The sequence below is a fragment of the Pantherophis guttatus genome, chromosome 7 (genome assembly GCF_059756535.1).
Source record: "Pantherophis guttatus breed Tessera chromosome 7, ASM5975653v1, whole genome shotgun sequence".
Lineage (NCBI taxonomy): Eukaryota > Metazoa > Chordata > Lepidosauria > Squamata > Colubridae > Pantherophis > Pantherophis guttatus.
The window spans coordinates 90,723,281-90,748,560 of record NC_142069.1 but is presented as its reverse complement, the minus strand read 5'-3'; the positions used below and the strand labels follow the sequence as shown (position 1 = coordinate 90,748,560).

Here is a 25,280-nt window from a genome sequence, read left to right as displayed (position 1 = left end):
TTTCTAACATTTGCAACATAAATGTTGGGCTCTGTTGTGGTCGTAAGTCGAGGACTACCTGTAATTGTCCTCCTGGCTGTTGAACTTTACCTGAGAGACTTTTGCAACTCATGCGTGACTCATCGTATTTTTGGTGAGTCATTGTTGTATCGAGCAGAAAGAACAGGTTGGAAAGAGGATTGAGAGGGGGACAAGAAAGAAGAACATTGTGTCTTCCGAAGTTCTTTGGATGCGAAAATTTATATAAAATGTTCTACAGGTGGCACCTTCTGCCTACAAGGTTAGCAAAAATGAACAATAATTTATCACCACAATGTTGGAAATGTAACTCACCTATAGGATCTTTTTATCACATGTGGTGGTTATGTACAATAGCTAAGGAATTTTGGCATCAGATAAAGACATGGTTGGAAAAGATACTAGACCAAAATATAGATTTGAAACCAGAACTATTCCTACTAAGAATCACAAAAGAGAAATATGACATAGGACAGATATACTTAATGCTGCATGTTATAACTGCAGCAAGATTGGTTTATGTGACTTCCGGTTTGAACTTCCAACACTTTTGGTGCGAGATCTGCGACCTCTTGCGGGTCCGTTCCGAGCTCCCCCTATCGGGGGCTTCACTAGGAGCCATAGCCACCTTGGAGGGGTGGTGAAGCATAGGGGAACCACCTTGCAGGTCGAAGTAAGCCGCATCTCCTCTCCCTGACTCAGAAAACCCCCTCATCTGAAGACTAGGAGCAGCGGCAGTCAAAATGGCTGCCATGAAGCCGGGGAACAGCCAAAACCATAAGTTTGTGCAGGAGTAGAGAAATGCTGAATTGTGTGTCATCTGTGTAAGAAAAGATTTACAGCTGAAGTTGGACCCCACAAAAAATTTAAGGGGAATACCTTTTAGAGAAATTTGCTACAGCGGCGTGCAACTATTGTGGAAAGATTGATTTATGTGCAATATTGGAAAAAAGGAAGAAATCCCCCTCCCCCCCGAAGAAAAAATAATAAAGAAAATCTTGGTCTGTGCAGAAATGGACAAGCTGAGACTATAACTTAAAAATAAGGGTGAGACAGAATACTTTGAAACATGGAATAAATTGTATCAATGGTTGGAAGGGAGGAAAAGGAGTTGGAGAAGAAAAGATTTAGGGTTCGTAGAACAGAAATTGGACAATATTTAGATAAATATAATGTCTGCAAGAAAACAACCAAGTTCAAAAAGGACCAAAGATTCCACAATCACAATCCTCCTCCTCCTCCTCCTCCTCCTCCTCCTCCTCCTCCTCCTCCTCCTCCTCCTCCTCCTCCTCCTCCTCCTTCTCCTCCTTCTCCTTCCCTCCCTCCCTCCCACAAACCCCGCTCCCTTCTAGCGCTGTTGTTACCTAGCTGGGTCATGAAACGTCTGCAAGAAAACAAACAAGTTCAGAGGGCACTAGGAGCAAGGAGACTTCAGTCTTTTCCTCCTCCTCCTCCTCCTCCTCCTCCTCCTCCTCCTCCTCCTCCTCCTCCTCCTCCTCCTCCTCTCCACAAATGTCACTCCCTTCTAGCACTGATGATGTTACCTAGTTGGGTAATGAAAGGTCTGCAAGAAAATCACCAAGCTCAGAGAACACCAAGGACCCCACAGTTCAACCCCCAAGCCACAAAGATGTTGAGACTCTAGAAAGAGTGCAGAGAAGAGCAACAAAGAGGATTAGGGGAATATGAAGAATGATTGCTGGAATTGGGTATGTCTTGTTTGATGAAAAGAAGGACTAGGGAAGACATGATAGTAGTGTTCCAATATCTCAAGGGCTGCCACAAAGAAGAGGGAGTCAAGCTATTCTCCAAAGCACCTGAAGGCAGGACAAGAAACAATGGATGGAAACTCATCAAGGAGAGAAGCAACTTAGAACTAAGGAGGAATTTCCTGAATGTTAGAACAATTAACCAGTGGAACAATTTGCCTCCAGAAGTTGTGAATGCTCCAACACTGGAAGTCTTTAAGAAGAGATTTGATAACCATTTGTCTGGAGTGGTTTAGGGTTTCCTGCCTAAGCAGGGGGTTGGACTAGAAGACCTCCAAGGTCCCTTCCAACTCTGTTATTCTATTCTATTCTATTCTATTCTATTCTATTCTATTCTATTCTATTCTATTCTAAATACTGTCTTCAATTGGTACAAACTGAATTGTTAATTAGGGAAGTCCCTTTGTCCATCAACCTCTTCCTGAAAGATGCTCGGAAGATGAACCAAGACCATACCTCACTGTGTTTCTGAGATGCCGTGTAACGCTTGAGAAATATTCCACTGGTACCAATTCAACCCTACGCTTTCACACCCTCTGCTCTCCCCATATCCTAAAACAGATCAGACTTGGAGGGCCAATCAATTTAAATAACCGTCTAGTTTTGTGTGTGTCCCCCCCCCAAAAAATGTTGAACACAAAAGAAGTGCCGCTTGTTTTCAACGCTCCAATATCAGAGCTTTTGTAAGATGATTTCACAGGAGAAACGTTTCGCCACATTTTATTTAGAGGTGCTGGACTCACCAGAATCTTTTCCCCACTGCAGCCATCTGGATAGTGAGGATTTAGCTGCAAAAGAATACTTTTATTAGCATTTTTAGAAATGGTTTTTAACAGGTGGTGTTAAAATGAGTTTGTAAATACAGGTTCAGAAGGTTGAGAAATGTGCTAGCTACAAGCAGATTTGTGGAGTCCTTGGCCATCTCCGAGCTTGGTGGTTGTCTTGCAGACGTTTAGTTACCCAACTAAGTAATCTCATCAGTGCTAGTAAGGGAGTGGGGTTTGCTGGCTGTTTATAGACTAGTGGCTTGTCCTGATAGTATTAGTGAGAGTGTTTTAGTGCTTCCTTGACCAAGCTAAGGCCAAAAACATTAGAAAATTCTTTAAAGCCTGGCACTCAAACAAATCAGCCATCAACAGGCACATAGAGTTAACTAACATCTACAAACCATTCAAAAGAGACAGTCAGAAAGCTAAAATACTCCAGCCTAGGAGCTACCAACTCAGACAAACAAACTGACAGCAAAACAATAACTAATCAAAGGACCACCAAAAAGATAAACCACACTCCCACCAACATTGACAGAGCAAGCCACCAGCGTATAAAATGAGAGTAAACTCTACCTCCTTCTAGCACTGAGGATGTTACCTAGTTGGGTAATGAAATGTCTGCGAGAAAAATCACCAGGCTCAGAGAGCATCAAGGACCCCATGGTTTAATCCCCTCTTCTATCGATACAAACTTTCCCAATTTTTTTTTCTTGCCTCGTATTTTCCCCACAATAATCCGGCAATGTGAGTGGGCTTTCACACGAAAGGAAGGAAGGAAGGAAGAAAGGAAAGGAAAGGAAAGGAAAAGGGAAAGGAAAGGAAAGGAAAGGAAAGGAAGAAAGGACACTGATAAGGGAAGGAGAAGGAAGGAAGGAAGGAAGGAAGGAAGGAAGGAAAGAAGGAAGGAAGGATGGATGGAAGGAAGGAGGAAGAAGAGAGGGAAGGGAAGAGAAGGGAAGAGAAGGAAAGGGAAAGAAAGGGAAGGGAAGGGAAGAAAGGACACTGATAAGGGAGGGAGGAGGAAGGAAGGAGGAAGAAGAGAGGGAAGAGAATGGAAGGGAAGGGAAGGGAAGGGAAGGGAAGGGAAGGGAAGGAAAGGAAAGGAAAGGAAAGGAAAGGAAAGGAAAGACACTGATAAGGGAGGGAGGAGGAAGGAAGGAAGGAAGAAAGGAAGGAAGGAAGGAAGGAAGAAGAAGAGAGGGAAGAGAAGGGAAGGGAAGGGAAGGGAAGGAAAGGAAAGGAAAGGAAAAGAAAGGAAAAGAAAGGAAAGGAAAGGAAAGGAAAGGAAAGGAAAGGAAAGGAAAGGAAAGGAAAGGAAAGGAAAGGAAGATTTTGCTTGGCCAGCTTAAACTGAAAAGCCATTTCAAATAAAATCTATAATGAAATTAGATCCCAAGTTCTTTTAAACTATCGATTCTTTTAATAATAACTTTTTTCTCTCTTCTTCTCTCTTTCACTCTCAGCCACCTATAAATATATCAGTCTCTCTGCTTTACAGACATCGTGCCAGGAACAAGACGAAGGACTCAACGAGTCTTCACTGCCTCCTGCCGACATAATTTTCATCTATTTGTTCAAGATAAACTTGGCAAGAGAGAGAGAGGGGGGTGGAGGGGCAGAGATTTGCTTCAAAAACAAAAACCACATAACAGGTAACCTTGACTCCTAAAGGTCTTCATTGATCAAACAAAAACATGTTTCAAGAACAACTCCGATCCGGCTGGCCAGGCGGCGTTTCCCGAAAAGCAAATACACATATCTTAAGACAGAGTACAGTCAATAAATTAGCCATTCATTTCGCAGAGGTCTTTATCCTACCGATAAATAAAAAACTTGAGATAAACTTTTTTTATCCTGGGAATCCTACAGCTGGAAGGCTACCTTGGGCCTTTGGCAGGAAAAAAACAAAACAAAATGGGATATGTGATTATTGTATTGACTTTCTGATTTAATGTACGGTCTTGCTTTTCTCCTCAGAAAGGACACACGAGGCAATGAATAAAACTTTCTTTTTAAAAAAAAAAAAGACCAAGGCCAAATGTTCCAAGCATAAAATTAATATTCAGCTCCAGGGGTGGGCTTCAAAAATTTTAGCAAAGGGTTCTCTGACTGCTTGCTAGGCGGGGGTGGCCATGGTGAGCGTGGCCTAGTCAGCCTCCTGCACCACGGCGGGTGGGGGGAATTTTTGCCCTCCCCGGACTTCGGAGGCTTTTCTTGAGCCTCCAAGAGAGTGAAAACGGCCTCCCCAGGCTCCGGAGGCCCTCTGGAGGCCGGAAACGAGCCCATTTCTGGCCTTCCCGAACTTCCGGTACACCTGTTTTTCGCCCTCCGAGCCTCCACGGATGCCCTGCACTTACCTGCATCCAAAATAGACCCCATGGGGACTCCTGGGAGGGGAAGGGCGAGGTGGGTGGGGCCAGGCAGGAGTGGGATTTGGGGGTTCTCCGAACTGCACAGAATCTTAGCCAGAAGTTCTCCCGAACCCCTGTGAACCGCTAGCAGCCCACCCCCGTTCAGCTCCGTTTGCCGTTAAAAGCTCATCGAAAGAAATGCATCTTTAGGGGATGCCCTGAATACAGGGTAATCCTCGGGTTACGACCACGATGGAAACCCAGAATTTATGTTGCTAAATTAAGGGAGTTTTGCCCCGTTTTTACGACTTTTCCTGCCACAGCGGTTAAGTGAATCGGCGCCGTTGTTAAATGAGTCACACGGTTGTTAAGCGAATCTGGCTTCCCCCCCCCCCGTGGGCTTTGCTTGTCAGGAGGTCGCCAAAGGGGGATGACGTGACACACACACACACACAATCCGGGGACTGTGCAATATGTCACAACTATGAGTCAGCTGGCGAGCGTTTGAATTTTGATCACGAGAATGCTATAATGGTTATTAAGTGTGAAAAATGGTCCTAAGCAATGATGGGATTTTAATAATTTAACAACCTGTTCTCTGCCCTAATGACCGGCTGGGTGGGCGTGGCCATGGTGGGCGTGGCCAGGGGGTGTGACAGGCAGTACTCAGTCCCCTTCATCCCCCTGGGAGCAAAAATAGGCCGCGGGGGGGTGGGATGCGCCATTTTGGGCCTAGTACACCTCCCTGCATTTTGGGAGCCAAAATGGGGCCCGTAGGGATTCCTGGAAGGGGCAGGTCGGTGCAGAGCTAGCCGGCAATTTAACTACAGGTTCTCTCGAACCGGCTGAATCCCTGAATCCTAAGTCACTTTTTTTCAGTGTTGTTTAACTTCAAACAGTCACTAAATGGAGTGTTGTAAACTGAGGACAGCTTGTTATTATTTAGAAAATCCCTCGTCTGTTTTGGAAATCATGTCCTTTTTCTCGTTGGGAGACGAATACGAGAATTCTGGATGTTGGGATTTCTCGTATCGAGCACTTCTGGCTTCTTGCTAAAGGAATAACAGGTAAGTACTTCAAGAGGTTGTAACTTTGAATGGTCACTAAATGAATTCCCTGTACTTAAGGAGGGAAAGGAAGAGGCACCTTCCAAGGGACACACTTCAGAATTTGGCAATCATGAAGGAAAAGTTCCCTTTCCATGGGTACCAAAAAAGCCTTCTATTGAAGATCAAGCACCCAAAATTCGTAACAGGAATGGCTCAGATTCCTAATTTCTAAACCATTTAGAAATTCAAATTAATCCCACAATTTAAACTGTCCTTGAAAAGCCACTGGTACCCGCTCAGAACTTCTAGATTCAGTAATGGCCAAAATTGTGGAAACGTTTTGGGAAAAGGTGTATTTTCTCAAACTAGCTAATAACGCCACTTAATTTTTTGGAGTAGTACCATAAAATTATATATCGATGGAAAGATAATTGAATCAAGAATGCAATGTAATAACATTTATGAAGGATTTGCTATTAGAACAGCAGTTACAGTACAAAGAAGAAAAGCGAAGTATGTAGGAAAAAACAAGATATACAAAAATGATCACTATAGAAAGAACGAGATATACAAAAGTTATCTCCATGTCAGTTAATACTTAGTTGGGTAACTGAATTACGGCCTTACAACGTCTTCCCATGGGGTGAACCAAGTCTTTTAGTTCTGTTATAATGTGAAACCAAGATGGAATCATGGCTTCTATTAACTGGGTTTTATTGCTGGGTCGCTTCTGACTAACAAGTTTCTTTAGTCAGCTCCATAGATTTTCAATTGGGTGAAGGTCTGGGCTATTCCCAGGCCATTCCGGCAGTGGAATAGGATTCTCTTGAAACTCCAAAAAATAAAAAAAAGTGGTGTTATTAGCCATCAAACTTCAAAAATACACTTTTCCCAAAATGGTTTGGGAACTACTGTAGGTGTCAAAGGATGTTTGCACCACGTGCCAATTAACAGCTATATTTCAGGTCTAGATTTTAAACCTGAACTGTTTTTTTATTAGGTATAATATCAGGAAAAAAATTGGTAAGAAAAGTATGTATTTAATATTACATGTTTTGACAGCAGCGAGGATTATATTGGCACCATACTGGAAAAATGAAGTTACGCCACGAGATGAAGAGATAGCCAAGAAGATTTTCGATGGGGCAGAAATGGACAGATGGATGTTGAAAATTAAACAGAAAGATGATTATTATCAAACATGGAATCTATTTTACCAGTGGCTGGGAAAAAGAGGTGGAGATTAAGATTGTAAAATTTATAATGATTAAGCAATAATTACCCAGACAACACGATGCTCATTAAGCACTAAGATTTAATAGAAAACTAATATTTAAAAAAAAATTAAAAATAAAAACACTAGTTTTTGCACACTGGTGAAATGGACGCTCATTCAGAGTCCATCATGCTGCGTTTCTCCAAGATGGGATCTAACCGCGAGGTGGAAAAAGAACCTGCCAACTTTTCCAGACTCAACATTTTCTGTGGAAAATTGTCTGCTTTCAGACTCGTTTGGCGGCTTCCAAGTTGTATTGTGTGCCTGATGGTTTTATTACCGATGGGCCTAAATTGCTTCCAACATTCCAGTGAAAATATGTGTTTCTTTCTCCACACATTACAGAGTTTAATACCTTTGGCTTAATTGCTTCAAGGCTCACAAAACAAGCTGGGTTTGTTCGTTTTTCACATAAAACAACAGAGTCCAAATACTTCTGAAGACTAAGGACACTGCGATCAATAATGCTAACTGGAATGGTACCTATTTGCAGAGAAATATTTTCCAGTTCCTTGCTTCTAGAATGGAATGGAATGGATTGGAATGGAGAGTTGAGTTGAGTAGAGTAGAGTAGAGTAGAGTAGAGCAGAGCAGAGCAGAGTAGAATACAACAATACAACAGAATATAGAGTGGAGTGGAATGGAGTGGAGTAGAATGTAGTGGAATGTAGAATAGAATAGAATAGAATAGAATAGAATAGAATAGAATAGAATAGAATAGAATAGAATAGAATAGAATAGAATAGAATAGAATAGAACAAGAGTAGAGTAGAGTAAGAGTGGAGTGGAGTGGAGTGGAGTGGAGTGGAGTGGAATGGAATGGAATGGAATGGAATGGAATGGAATAGAATCGAATAGAACAAGAGTAGAGTAGAGTAAGAGTAGAGTGGAGTGGAGTGGAGTGGAGTGGAGTGGAGTGGATTGGAGTGGAATGTAGAATAGGATAGAATAGAATAGAATAGAATAGAATAGAATAGAATAGAATAGAATAGAATAGAGTAGAGTAAGAGTGGAGTGGAGTGGAGTGGAGTGGAGTGGAGTGGAGTGGAGTGGAATGGAATGTAGAATAGAATAGAATAGAATAGAATAGAATAGAATAGAATAGAATAGAATAGAATAGAATAGACCTCAGCAATGCGTCAGAAATAATGTTGTGATTGTCCATTTGTTTCGAAGTCTCTTTTTATTGTTTTAGGCACGGCTGTCGGCATTCCTCTCCTTTCCTCGCTCAACACTTTCCACCTTCCTCTGCTGCTTCCACCCAACCTCTTTTTGCAAGACGTCCTGAAGATTGATGGCCTACGTAACCCACTTAAGAGACAGGGCGCAATTTTGGCATTTCCTGACCCAGGAAGGTTTAATGAGATGACATGTTCAAAAAGCTGAAAGCAGACTGTTGTTCTTGGCAGGGAGACCTACGTAACCCGAGCAAACAAAACATTCGCTACCTCTAGAAATGACATCAAGGGCTCTGAGAGAGAGAGAGAGAGAAGAGCTATGATCCCAGGCCAAAAAATAAATAAATAAATAAAAAATCGGGCCAGCCAAAGAAGACATTTTCTTCATCTCCAAAACTCCAAATTGGCTCCCATAAAAATTCCCCAAACACGACAGGGCGACAGATTAAAGGTAAGGAAGTCAAGTCGTCCCTGGTTTGTTCCGCGGATTCTGCAAGGGCCTTTAATCAGAATAAAAACAAACAACCGGCAGTGTGTGGGGGACGCTGTTGATAATCCCTGCCGCAGTCTGCTCTTTCGTGTGTAAATCTGCAAACCCAAAGGAAAACAGTCTCTTTTCTCTTTGCAAACGATGTATTTAAAGTCTAGCTGCTGCATATTAAAGGTGCCTCCGTTTTGCTTTCCGATATTTGGACTATCCCAATGGGGGGGGGGGGGTGGCACTTCGGGGGTGGCTAATGGAGTAGACAAGACCCCATCACAGGACCCTGCAACCGTCATAAATAGGAGTCAGATGCTAAGCATCCGATGGTTTTTTTTTTAAAACATAAAAAAATAAAATAAAACTCTCTCCGGGTGCAATGAGAATATATCTGCCGAATAAAACTCCTCATTGGCAACAGGAAAGGCATCCGGCCAGTAAACACTCTGCTAGCTCCAATCAGTTGCCCAGACTCCACCCCGCAAGGGATTATGGGGTGGTTAAATGATGATGATGATTATCCAACCAATGATTATCTTTAATGTCAATCTGTCCATTTCTGCACAGTCTGGTATTTTTTTTTTTAATTACATCTTCTTCTATAGGTGTTTCCTTGTTTTTTCCAGGGCTGTGCAAATACAATTCTTCATCCGATGTTTTGTGACTAGGTGGATGCTGCGATGGTCGTAAGTGCGAAAAACGGTCGTAAGTCACTTTTTTTCACTTTGAGCTGTTGTAAGTCGAGGGCTACCTGTAGCCATAAAGACAGCTTTTCCCCCCATGCCATCACTCTGCTAAACACCTAATTCCCATAGCACCATCTTAGGCCTAAAGATATTTAACCATGTAGTAGGGCTGTGTTGTTATAATCCTTTCCATCTTCTCATTCCTCATCTTTTCCCCCTCTCCTACTACCTTCTCCTGTTGGCATCTTATGATTGATCACTTGTTGTTTGTATCTTACAATTGATGATTGCATCTTAACGATTTATGATCTATCCCTTACCACTTTGTGGTTTGTATCTACAGTGAGAGCTTCTGCACCGGAGACAAATTCCTTGTGCGTCCAATTGCACTTGGCCAATGAAGAATACAGGTAGCATTCAACTCCCAACAGTTCATTTAGGGACCATTCAAAGTAACAACCATGTTACTCACTTAACAACTGCAGTGGTTACTTAACAAGAAAGGTCATAAAATGGGGCAAAACTCACTTAACCAATGTCTCCCTTAACAACAGAAATTTTGGGCTCCGTTTTGATCATAAGGATTACCTGTATTCCCATTTCTATTTCTATTCTATCCGTATTTTTCACCCTGCCTCTCCATCCTGCTTAGTTTATGTCAGGTGCAAGAAGTCAGGAATCAGGATAGAGCTCAAAAGTACTACAAGTTTATTTTATGCTCTCTGTACCCAAGTAGTACTAACTGAAGTACTAACGTTCGAGGCGAATTGGCACCAAATAAGAGTCAACAAACGTCAAGGGCAGCTGGACTTAAAGTCTTTTAGATAAAGACTCCAAACTTATGATGCATTTGACCTCGCCTTCAGTCAAAGCCTGGTCATCTTCTATGGTTTTACTTTAACTGCATTTTAAATTTAAACTCTTTATCTATTGTTTTAATGTTTTATAGTGTGTTTTAATCAATGTTTGTAAGCCTAGAGTCACCTTTGGTGGTATGGCTGGCCTACAAACAGAATTACAGACTTCGGAAGGGACCTTGGAGGTCTTCTAGTCCAACCTCCTGCATACAAATTTAATCTATCCATCAATTTTCAAAACGTTATTATGCATGAAGGTGTGGAATTAGTTGAATTTGAACTTCTCCTAAGATCCTAACTGATACTGTAACTGGAGCCTGAGTGGCGTAGGAGGCTAATGCCTCCTACTAAGGCAGCATTTAACATCCAGCTGCTTGCAATTACTGCAGGTTCGAATCTCGCCAAGGCTCAAGGTCGACTCAGCCTTCCATCCTTTCTAAGGTGGGTGAAATGAGGACCCAGTTTGTGGGGGTAATAAGATGACTTTGTATAAATATACAAAAAAGTATGAAGGCTACTGCTTAGCGCATTGTAAGCCGCCCTGAGTCTCCGGAGAAGGGCGGCATATAAAAATAAATAAAAATAAAATAAAAAAATAAAAAAAAATACGTTGAAGGAAAAATGAGAAGGCACATTTTTACATTTACATTTTCTTCTTTCCTTTTTACTGATTGCGCCACCGGTTAAAAAAAAATAAGCAAAACATTTTTTTTGCAAGTAGCTGTGATGGGCCCAAGAATGGACACCTCTTTGCATGTCTCTCATTCAGAAAGTTATCGGCGTCACACAAAGGGCTCCGCGTCGATCAAATTCACAATGTTTTGATTTCGACAACCTCATTCTGTACGAAAATCCAATCCGTTCAGGTGTACCACCATGTTCATTCTTTCCAGCAACAAGAAAACGCTGAACTATGTTGCTATGAAAAAGACGAGCACAAGGAAAAATTGAGCAGCCGTAGTGCCCTTCCCGCAAATTTCCTCAACCCCACCGACAAAACATTTGGTGTGACTAGATAAGCTCTTTACGGTTGACAAGACCGAATTTCAACCGACGTTGAAATTCAAAGGAAGGACGTTCGTGCTGAAAGCTAGGAGAAATTTCCTGGAAATAAGCATTGAGACCATCGGCTGACAACAGCAACGGAGAACCTCTCATTGAAGGCTCTCAAAAAAAGCTGGTTAGATGATGATCAGTTTCTGTGGTTAGTTTATTAGATATCCTGAATTAAACAAGTTGAGCTAGACGGTCTGTTAAGGATTTTTTCTGTAGGAGAAGGAATGACAGACTGGGGCGGAGTGAAAAGAGGCATCAGCCTAGAATCCCTACATGGCCACAAGCAAACTAAATCCAACCTTCCTTGAGCCCTGCTGAGCAGTGGTGATTTTCAATTGGTGTTACAACCAGTTCGCTTCGTGCACACTCACACGAGAGACCACGTTTGGTCCAAGATTATCCAACACTTTTCAGGGTTAATCGGGAATTTGAATGGGTCAAATCGAAGATCTTAGAGGTTGGGAAGAATTTGAGGTCATATACGCCACAACGAGGGACAAAGAAAGAAAATAGACGTTCCCATGATGAATGGGGCCATTGCAGCATGGCTGGCACATTTAGATTTGTAGCCGTCCAACAGTCTCATTGAAAAAAGATCGACCTATATATATATCGGCAACAGCGGTGGGTTTCTAATATTCTTAGCAGCGGTTCGTGCATACACTTTGCTCGCTCGCGCATCTTCCATGCATGTTTTCGAGGCACGTTTTCAAGCCCAGCCTCAAAAACGTGCCTAAATAGGATCGCATAGAGATGAGGCGGGAAGGCGGGCCCACCCGCGATCTCCACAACCGCTTCACCCAAACCGGTACGAACCGGCTGAAACCACCTCTGATCGGCAACGACATTTCCTTATTAAATCAGCTTTCCAAGAAGGAAATAAGCACATTTTAAAGTCAAGAGCGTAAAAAAAAAAAACACTTAGCTCCCGTAAGCCATTTTTCTTCTGATCCAACTCACATCCAGACAGCTGAGTTGGAAGAATAAAGTCTGCAGCAAAAGAGAGTTGTGAGAAGAAGTTGACGGAAGAAACAAGAAGAAGGTTCTAGTTCTTTTTTTTTTTCTTGCACAATCAGTTCCATTCCAAACATATATTTTGGAGCAACTTCTAAAGTGAACTAACACAGCTGGCCTGTATCTGGCCACGATGAATTAATTCATCGGATGAATTGATTTCTGGAATTAATTACGCTGGGTGGAATTAAAAGAAAAAAGGAGAGGTTTTTATAAATCTCTTTATTTCCAAGGAATAAATATTCCCCAGGAAGTCAAGAATAAGTTAAATCTGATTAGACGGATACACAGGTAGTTCTTGACTTATAACAGTTCATTTAGTGACCATTCGAAGTTAAAACAGCACTGAAAAAAGCGACTTATGGCTGTTTTTCACACTTAAGACCGTTGCGGCATCCCCATAGTCACGTGATCAGAATTCAAACACTTGGCAACTGGCATGTACTTATGACGGTCGCAGTATCCCAAGGTCACCTGATCCCCCTTTGGAGATCTTCAGACAAGCAAAGTTAACGGGGAAGCCAGATTCACTTAACAACCATGTTACTAACTTAACAACTTCTGTGATTCACTTAATAACCGTGGCAAGAAAGGTCGCAAAAATGTGGCGAAAACTCACTTGAACAAGTATCTTGCTTAGCGACAGACATGTTGTGGTCGTACGTTGAGGACTTCCCGTATGAAAAGGAAATGAAAAACTCTCCGGAACAAATATATATAATTTAAAATGCTCAAATCTGATGGAACTCACATTGTATGGATTTCACAAAGTATTCCGTGGGCTGCAACAATGCATGAAACGATAGGTAAAAGGTAAAGGTTCCCCTCGCGCATACGTGCTAGTCGTTCCCGACTCTAGGGGGCAGTGCTCATCTCCGTTTCAAAGCCGAAGAGCCAGCGCTGTCCGAAGACGTCTCCATGGTCATGTGGCCGGCATGACTCAACGCCAAAGGCTCACGGAACATTGTTCCCTTCCCACCATATGTGGTCCCAATTTTTTCTACTTGCATTTTTTACCTGCTTTCGAACTGCTAGGTTGGCAGAAGCTGGGACAACTAACGGGAGCTCACCCCATTACGTGGCACCAGGGATTCGAACCGCTGAACTGCCGACTTTTTGATCGAGAAGCTCAGTGTCTTAGGCCCTGAGCCTCCGCGTCCCACGCATGAAACGATATAAAGAGGTTAAAATCCTTATAATGTGCGTTTTAATCCTGTGAGGTTGATCAGTTTTGAGCATTTTAATGTCTACTACGCCCTGTGCGTTATTTCTTCCTATGATTATATCTCTTTATATACCCTCAAGCTTCTGTCCCCGGCCTCATGAACAGCTTTTCCTGTAAATTCTGATATTATCTGTTCTTTTTTTTTTTCCTGTTTCTGCTATAGTTTATCTTCTTAAGAGAAAAGCAAATTGCTCTTTCCTTTTGGGCGGTTTTTCTGGTCTCAAAGAAATTGCAATATGTCCCCCACGTAATCATGCTAAGATATCTCCCCCTCCCCATTAGATAATGAAGGAGAGCAACATAACCAAAGGGTTAGATATAAATGCAAACACATCTAATTTCGTTCTATTTTTTATCGTCAATTACTCTTTTGAAGGATCAGGGCAGTTTGCAACGGTAGAACCACAGATACTGAAGGTGAAGCTTAAATACTGATAACAAACCCCACTCCATAATGAATTGGTGATTGTCCCTCAAGCTGGAAGGACATCATAGAACAAAAAAAAAAAGATGATTTTCAGTTCAGAGGTTTTGATGAACCTTGGCTCTATGACCTTGCCAAATTTCCACCGCTCCAAAAAAAAATTAAGGACGTAGAATTTCAGGCAGAAGTCAATAACCCATAAAGCACTGGTGGGATTCAGCCGGTTCGCAGCACTTCGGGAGAACCGGTTGTTAACTTTCTGAGCAGTTTGGTGAACCGGTTGTTTGGAAGAAATTATTAGGGCAGAGAACCGGTTGTTAAATTATTTGAATCCCACCACCGCAATAAAGGAGAATATTTGTAGCTCAGGGTTGAAATGACTAGCACTGATGATGTTACCTAGTTGGGTAATGAAAGGTCTGCAAGAAAACCACCAAGCTCAGAGAGCACCAAGGACCCCCACAGTCATCCTCTTCCTCTTCCTCTTCCTCTTCCTCTTCCTCTTCTTCCTCCTCCCAAATCCCCTCCCTTCTAGCACTGATTATTTTACCTAGTTGGGTAATGAAACGTTTGCAAGAAAAAGGCAAGCTCAGAGAGCACCAAGGATCCTATAGTCTTCTTCTTTTTCTTCTTCCTCCTCCTCCTCGTCCTCCTCTCCACAAACCCCACTCCCTTCTAGCACTGATGATATTACCTAGTTGGGTAATGAAACGTCTGCAAGAAAACCACCAAGTTCAGAGAGCACCAAGGACCCCCACAGTCATCCTCCTCCTCCTCCTCCTCCTCCTCCTCCTCCTCCTCCTCCTCCTCCTCCTCTTCCTCCTCCTCCTCCTCCTCCTCCCAAATCCCCTCCCTTCTAGCACTGATGATTTTACCTAGTTGGGTAATGAAACGTCTGCAAGAAAACCACCAAGTTCAGAGAGCACCAAGGACCCCCACAGTCATCCTCTTCCTCCTCCTCCTCCTCCTCCTCCTCCTCCTCCTCCTCCTCCTCCTCCTCTTCCTCCTCCTCCTCCTCCTCCTCCTCCTCCTCCTCCTCTTCCTCCTCCTCCTCCTCCTCCTCCTCCCAAACCCCCTCCCTTCTAGCACTGATGATTTTACCTAGTTGGGTAATGAAATGTTTGCAAGAAAAAAGCAAGCTCAGAGAGCACCAAGGATCCTATAATCTTTTTCTTCTTCCTCCTCCTCCTCCTCTCCACAAACCTCATTCCCTTCTAGCACTGATGATGTTCCCTAGTTGGGTCATGAAACGTCTGCAGGAAAACCACCAAGCTCAGAGAGCACTGAGGACCCACTCAAAGACTTTGGCCCCCAAACAAAGGGAGAGGACGCCTTGGAGAAGACCCTGAGGTTGGGGAAGATGGAAGGCCAAAGGAGAAGGGGAACAGCAGAGGATGAGATGGTTAGGTAGGGTCATGGACGCAATGAACGTGAATTCGGTCAAACTCCAGAAGACAGTGGAACACAGGGGGAGGGATGGCATTTTGTGGTCCGCGTCGTCGCGAAGAGTCGGACACAACTTAGAAGAACAAACAAGAATGCAATCTCTCCTTCCACGGCACCTCCCTGACACACGGGAAATCCCTCACGAAAAAGAAGAGTTGACGCTGGTCTTGTTTAAGCCACCCTCGCTGGTTTTTCTCATGCATTCAAGTAATAGCATTCCTTACTTCAGCAGCCAAATAGTTTCCGGTCGCCAGGTGTTTAAATCTGAACAGGCTGTTCCACTGTCCTGCGCCACCGCGGCAAGGGTCGTGATGCACCACCTGCAGAGAAACACACGGGGAGATGTCAAACACCGTCACAACGCTGGAATTCTACTTGATTTAACGCCATGTCAACAACACCGGGATGAGAGAGAGGGAAAGAGAGAGGGAGGCAGAGAGAGAGAGAGAGGAAGAGAGAGGGGGGGGGGAAACAGAAGGAGAAGGAGGGAGGGAGAGGGAGAGAGAGGGGGAAGCAGAGAGAGGGAGGGAGGAGATAGAGGAAAACAGGGAGGGAGGGAAGAAGAGGGAGGGAGGGGGGAAAAGAGGGAGAGGGAGGGAGGAGAAAGAGGGGAAAACAAGGAAAAGGAGGGAGGGAGAAGAGAGAAAGGAAAACAGAAGGAGAAAGAGGGAGGGGGAGGGAGGGAAGGAGGGAAGGAAGCAGAGAGAGGGAGGGAGGGGAGAGAGGAAAACAGGAAGGGAGAGGGTGGAGAGGGAGGGAAGGAGGAGAGAGAGGAAAACAAGGAGAAGGAGGGAAGGAGAGAGAGGGAGGAAAAGAGGGAGAGGGAAGGAGGAGAGAGAGAGGAAAACAAGGAGAAGGAGGGAAGCAGAGAGAGGGAGGGAGGAGAGAGAAGAAAACAGGGAGGGGGAGGGATGGAAGGAGAGAGGGAGGAAAAGAAGGAGAGGGAGGGAGGAGAGAGAGAGGAAAACAAAGAGAAGGAGGCAGGGAAGAGAGAGAGAGGAAAACAGAAGGAGGAGGGAGGGAAAGGGAGGGAGGGAGGGAAGGAAGCAGAGAGAGGAAAATAGGGAGGGAGAGAGAGGGGAGGGAGGGGAGGAGAGAGAGGGAGGAAAAGAGGGAGAGGGAGGGAGGAAAGAGGGAGGAAAACAAGGAGAAGGAGGGAGAGAAGCAGAGAGAGGGAGGGAGGAGAGAGAATAAAACAGAAGGAGAAGAAGGGAGGGAGAGGTAGTGAGGGAGGAAAAAGAGGGGGAGGGAGACAGAGGGAAGGAAGAAAAGAGAGGTTTTAACAACAGAAGTTTTGGGGTTCCATTGTGGTCATAAATTGAGGGCTAGCTGTGTTAAAAGGACAAGAAAAAGCTCTCCGGGACAAATATATATTCTGTGGTCACCACTGTTCTGGAAGTAGATCCAGCAAGACCATCTCGGAAAGCTTCTATTGATCCAGGGTGGTCCCTTCTCAATTTATTTGGGGGTATCAGTGTGGATTAAAGAGGTTACAAGGAACATAAAGCCCAGTTAGGGAATTTCTCTCCCCTCCCCCCAAAAATACCTCTATTTCCCACAGGGCTTTCGAACTCGTTGCCGAAGTGGCCGACTGCCTCAAAGTTGTGCGAAGGAAAATGTGTTGCTTCTGCTGGTATTCATCGCAGGTCAGAAACTTCTCCTGTTCGGCATGGAACAACCTGACCACATCTCCCTGGATAGACAGAGAGATGGAAAGAAAGAAAAAAAGGAGGGAGGGAGGAAGAGAGAGAAAGAGATTAAGAGAGAGAGAGATTAAGAGAGAGATTGAGAAAGATTGAGAGAAAGAGATTAAGAGAGAGAGATTGAGAGTGAGGAAAAAAGAGAGACAGAGGGAGAGAGAAAGAGAAAGAGAGTGAGAGAGAAAAAGAGATTGAGAAAGAGATTGAGAAAGATTGAGAGAGAGAAAGACATTAAGGGAGATTGAGAGAGAGAGAGAATGAGAGAGCAAGAGAAAGAGAAAGAGAGAGAGATTGAGAAAGATTGAGAGCAAGTGATTGAGAGAGAGATTGAGAGAGAGGGAAAAAAGAAAGAGAAAGAGAGAGAGATTGAAAAAGTGATTGAAAAAGATTGAGAGAAAGAGTTTGAGAGAAAGAGATTAAGAGAGAGTTTGAGAGAGAGGGAGAAAGAGAGATTGAAAAAGAGAGTGAGAGAGATTGAGAGCGAGAAAGAGATTAAGGGAGATTGAGAGAGAGAGAATGAGAGAGAAAGAGAGAGAGAGATTGAGAAAGATTGAGAGAAAGAGATTAAGAGAGAGAGAGAGGGGGAAAAGAGAGAGAGAGAAAGAGAGAGAGAGAGAGAGAGAAAATGAAAGAGAAAGAGAGAGAGAGAGAGAGAGAGATTGGAAAAACACTGTTTTATACTTTTTCCATAAAATTTAGGACAAAGGTCCCAAATCTCTGCAAGGTGCGTAGAAGATCATCAATGTCCCTGGAAGATCTAAAACCCAAAAGGCCATCTTATTTTTCTTTTTTTTCCCATGAGAGGGAGTTAAAAGTGAGAGTCAAATTGAGCGATACCAGCGGACGCAATCTTGCCTGGGCACGGTGCTTAAACTTAAAGGATGAACAAATTGGCTTTACAAATACCTCCCACTTCTCATTTTTATTTTGGGTAGAGTGAGGAAATGTCGGTTATCAAAATGTGGTCCATTTGCCACCATGGAAGACTAGATGTTGACTTCGTCTTGTTTATGGCTTTCTTCCAAGTCTTCCTGACAAGAATGAAAAAAAAATGTAGGATTCTGTGCAAAAAAATAATCATTTTTGAAGATGGATAAACAGGACTCAAGAAGGACCCTCCTATAAAAGAATAGGTTTCAGAACAACTGGAAATATTACTTGTTGATCATAAAAATAGCTAAGGTGGGGAGCTACGGAAATGAATAAATTTTATAATAATAATTTTAAAAAGACACTTACACCTTTAAGAACATCTTCTCTGTAGCAACTAAATTTCATGAACAAGGTAATTTTCCAACTGGTGTTACAATTCACTGCGTTGACCTGCATTCAAGAAGATGAAGAATTTGTAAACCAGGTTATGAAACAACCACATAGAAAAGTTTCTATCATGTTACACTCTGACAAATTACTGTTTTTATCTGTTTTATACTGACAAATATCTTTTTTTTTTTTTGATTTATATGCCGCCCTTCTCTGGAGACTCAGGGCGGCTTACAATGCGTTAAGCAATAGCCTTCATACTTTTGTATATATTTTATACAAAGTCAGCTTATTGCCCCCACAATCTGGGTTTATAAAAACACAATCTGTTTTTATATCCATTTTTATTAGAATAACTTTCAACCTGCCTCCAGAAATTGTAAATGTTCCAAAACTGGAAGTTTTTAAGAAGAGGTTGGATAACCATTTGTCTGAAGTGGTGTAGGGTTTCCTGCCTAAGCAGGGGGATGGACTAGAAGACCTCCAAGGTCCCTTCCAACTCTGTTATTCTATTCTATTCTAAAACTGTCCTTTGTGCCCATAGGGACTTAATGCTATATCTTTAAAAAAAACTCAAATGAAGCTGCTAAAAATATTTTTAAAAAATAAGTTATATATCAGGAGACACTTGAGCAGATCCTGGCTTAATGTTAACTTAAACGATCACCCAGTAATCTCATATTTCAGTCCCATCCATTTCTATAAATATGGCCATGAGGATGTAATGGCCACAAAAACTGAAGTCATTCTTCTCCAACTGGTCTTTCCTGATTTTTCTTGAAGACATTTTGTTAGGATATGGTTTGAGCCTAACAAGTTGTCCAGGCAATATATGTGTTCTGTGACTTTAATATGAATATGTATTGTGTGACTTTAAAGTTTTCCTGCTGATTCATTGTAATGCTGAGTCATGCGGTAATTAGTTGTGAACGTATTTAAGAAAGATACTGTAATCAGTTGATGATAAGCTACCATTGTGTGTGGAGTTGCTACCATTGTGCTATCATCGGTTGGATGGATCTGCTACCATCGTGGTTTGTGAACCAGAGTGAGTTTGTTATTCTAACCAACTACTGTTTGTGTGGAAGAGTTTTTGTATCACTGGACTGATTTAACTGGCAAAGACTTGGATTGATTTAAAGACTATGAGATTGTTTTTTTCACTATAAAGTAAACTTTTGATAAATCAGTTTGCACATCTCTTATTCATTGCTCTTAGCAACGTTTCTCTGTGCTCTACACTCTGCTGGTTGGTAACACAACAACAATATCCTTAACACATTTCATTCAAGAAGACTGGAAAGAATAGAAATTCTTTCCATGCTTCACCGGTTATTTAGCTGACCCCTTGACTGCAACCTACCTAAACAAACCTAGTTAGATGCCTAAATCCTCATTCAAACCTACCTCCTTGCATCCTGGATTATCTAAGAGCTCTATGTTGCTGGCGTGTAATGGTTGTCCAGCGTTAACCGGCATCAGGACAACTTTATCTCCGACAAGAATCTGAAAGTTGTAAAAAGAGTCACGTGTTATCGTTCAATTATTATCAATTATTATTCATTAAACATGAAACTCGGTCAACTGAACATTTAAAAGTGTGTTAAAAATTAAACAACGGTCGAAATAGGAGTTGAGGTATAATTGCTAATATGAGGAAACAAAAATCGTAGAAGTAAAAGTGGGTACACGAGTATGGTTATGTATATATGTAAATAAATAAATAAACATTAGAAGGATATGTATAAAAGATATAGTAGAAATAAGGGAGGAAAAAATGTATGAGTATGAAACTTTTGACTTGATGAGAAACTGTTGAAACAGAAAAAGCATTAAAGCTTTCTTTCTGTTTTTAAAAAATGTGTAATAAAAAAGTTTTAAAAATAAAAAATAAAAATGTGTTAAGATGATGATGATGATTATTATTATTATTATTATTTATTGGTTAATCTTTAGTGAGATTCACAGCCTTTGAGGCTGGTTAATAGCGCAGCAGCTCGAGTCCTAACCAAGGACCTAGGAACTGTTAAGGTATCGTCGGAGGATGTAAGCTGTTCCGAGTAATTATTATTATTATTATTATTATTTCACTTTATTTCTCTTGCTATTATTTCTATCATCTGGATTCTATTTCGTATCACAGATTCTTACTGGGAATATACCTGATGTCCAGTAAGAACTTTGTGGGTGTCGATTACGATTGATTTTAGCTTGGAACCAACCTGCTTCATTGTATTTTCACTGCTGGGATTATACAAGTAACTGTTCCTTATCCCTGAATATATATTAACATCATTCCATAAATCGCTCCAGAGAGTTTTCCCCCTCATTCCTCCCAGAAGCATCACGAATCAAGAGAAGAGAATATTTGTACTTTGGATTGGAACTGTGGGGTCCTTGGTACTCTCTGAGCTTGGTGGTTTTCTTACAGACGTTTCATGACCCAGCTGGGTAACAACATCAGAAACAGAAGGGAATGGGGTTTGTGGAATGGAGGAGAATGAAAACAATGGGGGGAGGAGAGAGAGAGACAGACAGAGAAAGAGAGAGAGAGAGAGAGAGAGAGAGAAGGAGGAGGAGGAGGAGGAGGAGGAGGAGGAGGAGGAGGAGGAGGAGGAGGAGGAGGAGGAGGAGGAGGAGGAGAAGGAAAACTGTGGGATCCTTGATGCTCTCTGAGCTGGTTGGTTGTTTTCTTGCAGACGTTAAATGACCCAACTAGGTAATATAATCAGTGCTAGAAGGGAATGGGGTTTGTGGACTGGAGAATGAAAAAGGGGGGAGAAGAGGAGGGGAGGGGGAGGAGGAGAAACAACTATGAAGACCTTGGTGCTCTCTGAGCTTAGTTGTTTTCTTGCAGACATTTCATTACCAAACTATGTAACATAATCAGTGCTAGAATGGAGTGAGTTTCCTCTCTGTTTACATCCAAGTGGCTAGCCCTGTCAGTGTAGGTAGGAGTGTTCTAGGTGTTCCTTATTAAGGGTATTATTTGCTGCTTGATTAGACTGTTATTAATCCTGGTAATCATCTCTACTAATCTGGATGTTGATTGCTGGTGAGGTGGTGATGTTTCGGTCTTTTATTTTTCCTTCTTTTTTTTAATTGTCTCTTTCCAATGGGGTGTAAACGTTGCTTCTGTGCCTGTTGATGGCTGATGTGTCCGATGCCAATGTTTCGAGGAATTCTGTAGCATTTATGGACTTGATCTTAGCTTGATCTAAAAACAACCAAGCTCAAAGAGCAGGAAGGACTCCGCATACCATACATTTTCCAACTCGTGCAATTCCACACGCATTTTCTTGAAACAGAAAAAGTTAAAGAGACTCGAGAGAAATGGCCCAGCAAACATGCAGGGAGACCTTGTGACAAGCACAAAGTTACAAGTGCACCAAGTACCCACAACAGAGCACTGAAAACAGGTGATGCCATTCCTTGTAACTCAGCATAGTTAGTCTTCTCCAAAATTTCTGGGAAACCAAGATTTCATGGCAGAATTTACCAACACGTTCAAACTTGAAATACAGAATTTGTGGTTTGCGATCCGCTAACTGGCAGCAAAAAAACCAAACTGAATGACAGGGTGGATTTGATTTAAACCGAGTCGATTTAAATCACGATTTAAATCGTGATTTAAATCACTAGTGAAAAAGGGTTGGTTTAAATCGACTCGATTTCAATCATAATTTTTAAAGAGCAACTGTCATCTCTGCTGTGAAATTGTGTGCATGCATCAATGCAGGGCGTGTCATCTCAGCTTGGATTCGTTGAATGAGTTTACCAAAAATGTAAATATTGCAGAATCTACAGCCTCATGCTATATAACTCAGCTCCATTTCGTGCTGAATAAACTAAATTATTAATGTATCTTAAATGGAAAATTACAGTAGTGGCCAAAATTGTGGAAACCTTTTGGGAAAAGTGTATTTTTGAGATTTGATGGTTAATAAAACCACTTTTTGGGGGGGGGGATTTCAAAATAATCCTATTCCACTGCTGGAATGGCCTGGGAATAGCCCAGATCTTCACCTAATTGGAAATCTATGGAGCCGACTAAAGAAACTGGTTAGTCAGGAGTGACCCAGCAATAAAACCCAGTTAATAGAAGCCATCCTTCAATCTTGGTTTCACATTAGAACAGCTGCAGAACTCAAAGACTTGGTTCACTCCATGGGAAGATGTTGTAAGGCCTTCATTCATGCTAAAGGTTACCCAACTAAGGATTAACTGACATGGGGACCATTTTTGTATATCTCGTTTTTCCTATGGTGATAATTTGTGTACATCTCATTTTTTTATGTGTTTCACTTTTCTTCTTTATGCTGTAACTGCTAATCTAATAGCAAATCCTTCATAAAAGTTATTGCATTACATTCTTGATTCAATTATCTTTCCATTGATATATAATTCTATGGTACTACTCCACAGAAAAGTGGTGGCATTAGCTAGTTTGAGAAAATACACTTTTCCCAAGAGGTTTCCACAATTTTGGCCACTACTGTATCTTTAGATAGATTTTTATTCCAAAAACATTTTATTAAAATAAATTTGATAAAAATTTGAAAAAAAATCTGATTTAAATTTAAAGAAACCAAATTAAATTTTAAAAAATCTGATTTTTGGAGGGTTTTTTTTTTTAAATCATCAATTTTTATCCACCCCGATAAATGATATGAATTCTGTGGATTTTCCTCTGTTTGTGGCAGATTGGAAAGTGGAACTATCACAGACCAAAACCACTAAGAGATTCGCTTGCGCAAATGCCTTATTGTGCTGCCCCTTAAAAACCAGAACACCCACAATAAGATTGCGACCTTTCAACTACACACACAACACACAGTTGTATTTAGTGCAGGATGCATTGCATGCCATGCCAGGAGATAAACGAAAATAACTTACAGCTGCATCATAGCAGAGAAAGTATTAGCAAAGAAACCTGCAAGATTGAATCGGTAATTACAATTTAGCCGGAAGGAGGAAGACAACATTAAGAAGTATGTCAAATGAATGTTGGAAGTGTAAAAGTAAAGAAGGAACTTTTTAATCATCTATGGCGGACATGCGAAAAAGCAAAAAAAATAAATAAAATTGGAGCATGATTCCTATTTTAATACAGAACATTTTTGAAAACGGAGCTAAAAATGAAACCAGAACTTTTCCTTTTGGGCTTAATGGAAAAAGGAATGGAGAAAAAAAATTTGGAACTTTGTTATTATATATGTTGACAGCAGCAAAGACGCAAAAATGGAAGGACACTTCGATTCCCAGCATGGACGAATGGTTGCAGAAGCTGATGGAGTTGGCGGAAAGGGCAAAATTGTCTATTTTGACGAAGGAAAAGAACGTAAGTACTTGTTGTTTCCACGTGGAAACCGCTTCTGAACTTCATGCTTGATGTGGAGAAAAATGAAACTCTTTGGGATTACAGGTTATTTATTTATTTATTTATTTATTTTATTGAATTTGTATACCGCCCTACTCCCGAAGGACTCAGGGCGGTGAACAGCCATGGAATAAAACATATAAATACAAAATTTAAAATAGATTAAAACAAATTAAATAATTTGGCTGAACAAATTTAAAACCCCAATAATTTAAAACCAAATTTAAAATTTCCATATAAAAAGGGGAAAGACTTAGGTCAGGCCGGCTTGATGGAATAGGAACGTCTTAAGCGCGCGACGGAAGGTACGCAGATCCGGGATCCTCCGTATCTCCGGGGGGAGCTCGTTCCAGATAGTAGACGCCCCCACAGAGAAGGCTCTCCCCGTGGGGGCTGCCAGTCAACATTGTTTGGCCGACGGCACCCGGAGGAGCCCCTCTCTATGGGAGCGTACTGGTCGGTGAGAGGCTATTGGTGGTAGCAGGGGTCAGCAATCTGTGGCTCCAGAGCCACATGTGGCTCTTTGGGCCCTCTGCTGTGACTCCCTGTCAGGTGATCCCACCACTGGCTGGCCCCGCCCTTCGCCCTCTCCTACCAGTCAGTCCTCGCCTGGCCTGAGAAGGTAAGGGCGACGGCAGGGGATGGAGAAGTGGCCAGGGCAGAGAGAGAGAGATACCGAGAGAGGGGGAGAGAGAGAGACATAAAGAGATACAGAGAGAGAGGGAGAGGGGGGAGGGACGGAGGGACGGAGAGGGGAGAGAGAAATGTCAGAAGGGTTTTGTGGTTCCCGGTGTTTTTTAACAACTGGTTCTCTGCACTAATGACCGGCTGGGTAAGCGTGGCTAGAGGGGGGGTCATGTGACTTGTGAAAGTGAGTGACATCAAGTTGGCCACGCCCACCCAGGTTTTGTGGGTCCCGGTGTTTCCTTTTCTGTGGGAAACGGATCCAAATGGCTCTTTGAGTGCTTAAGGTTGCAGACCCCTGAGTTAGACCGATAGATCTTTATAGAAATGACTTGTTCGTACTGTTACGGAAAAGCAAAAAGCTGTGATTTCGTGTTAATGTTTTATTTTACTGTAACAGAGAGAGTCAAAAATCAATGTTTCTTTTTCTTTTTCCCCCCCTATTTTTCCTCACGTCTCTTTCCCCCCCCCACATGGCTTTTCTATTTACTTTGTATTTTGTATTTTGTAATGCTTCACCACTCAATAAAAATGCTAATGGGGAAAAAAAAAAGGAAGACAATGTGAAGAAGAGAAATCTCCGTGTTTGAACAAAGTGTTTCTTTGTACCGGTTTTGATGTTATCAAGCCAACGTGTTCTTTGCTTGCCCTTC

The 25,280-nt window shown here is 42.1% G+C and overlaps 1 protein-coding gene across 8 annotated transcripts in view; it reads right to left on the bottom strand.

Moving 5' to 3' along the window:
- ITPR2 (inositol 1,4,5-trisphosphate receptor type 2) overlaps positions 1 to 25,280 on the bottom strand; it is a 184,234-nt gene that overhangs the window by 107,805 nt on the left and 51,149 nt on the right. For 6 of the 8 annotated variants that reach the window (XM_060694915.2, XM_060694909.2, XM_060694913.2 and 3 more), the window contains exons 6-10: positions 19,971 to 20,069; positions 18,540 to 18,623; positions 17,147 to 17,293; positions 15,825 to 15,920; positions 2,531 to 2,575 (exon numbers count right to left, since the gene is read on the bottom strand). In XM_060694915.2, the coding sequence (XP_060550898.2) occupies positions 2,531 to 2,575; positions 15,825 to 15,920; positions 17,147 to 17,293; positions 18,540 to 18,623; positions 19,971 to 20,069 (471 nt within the window). The remainder of the gene's footprint in view (positions 1 to 2,530; positions 2,576 to 15,824; positions 15,921 to 17,146; positions 17,294 to 18,539; positions 18,624 to 19,970; positions 20,070 to 25,280) is intronic. The other 2 variants (XM_060694911.2, XM_060694912.2) reach the window with 1 other exon arrangement.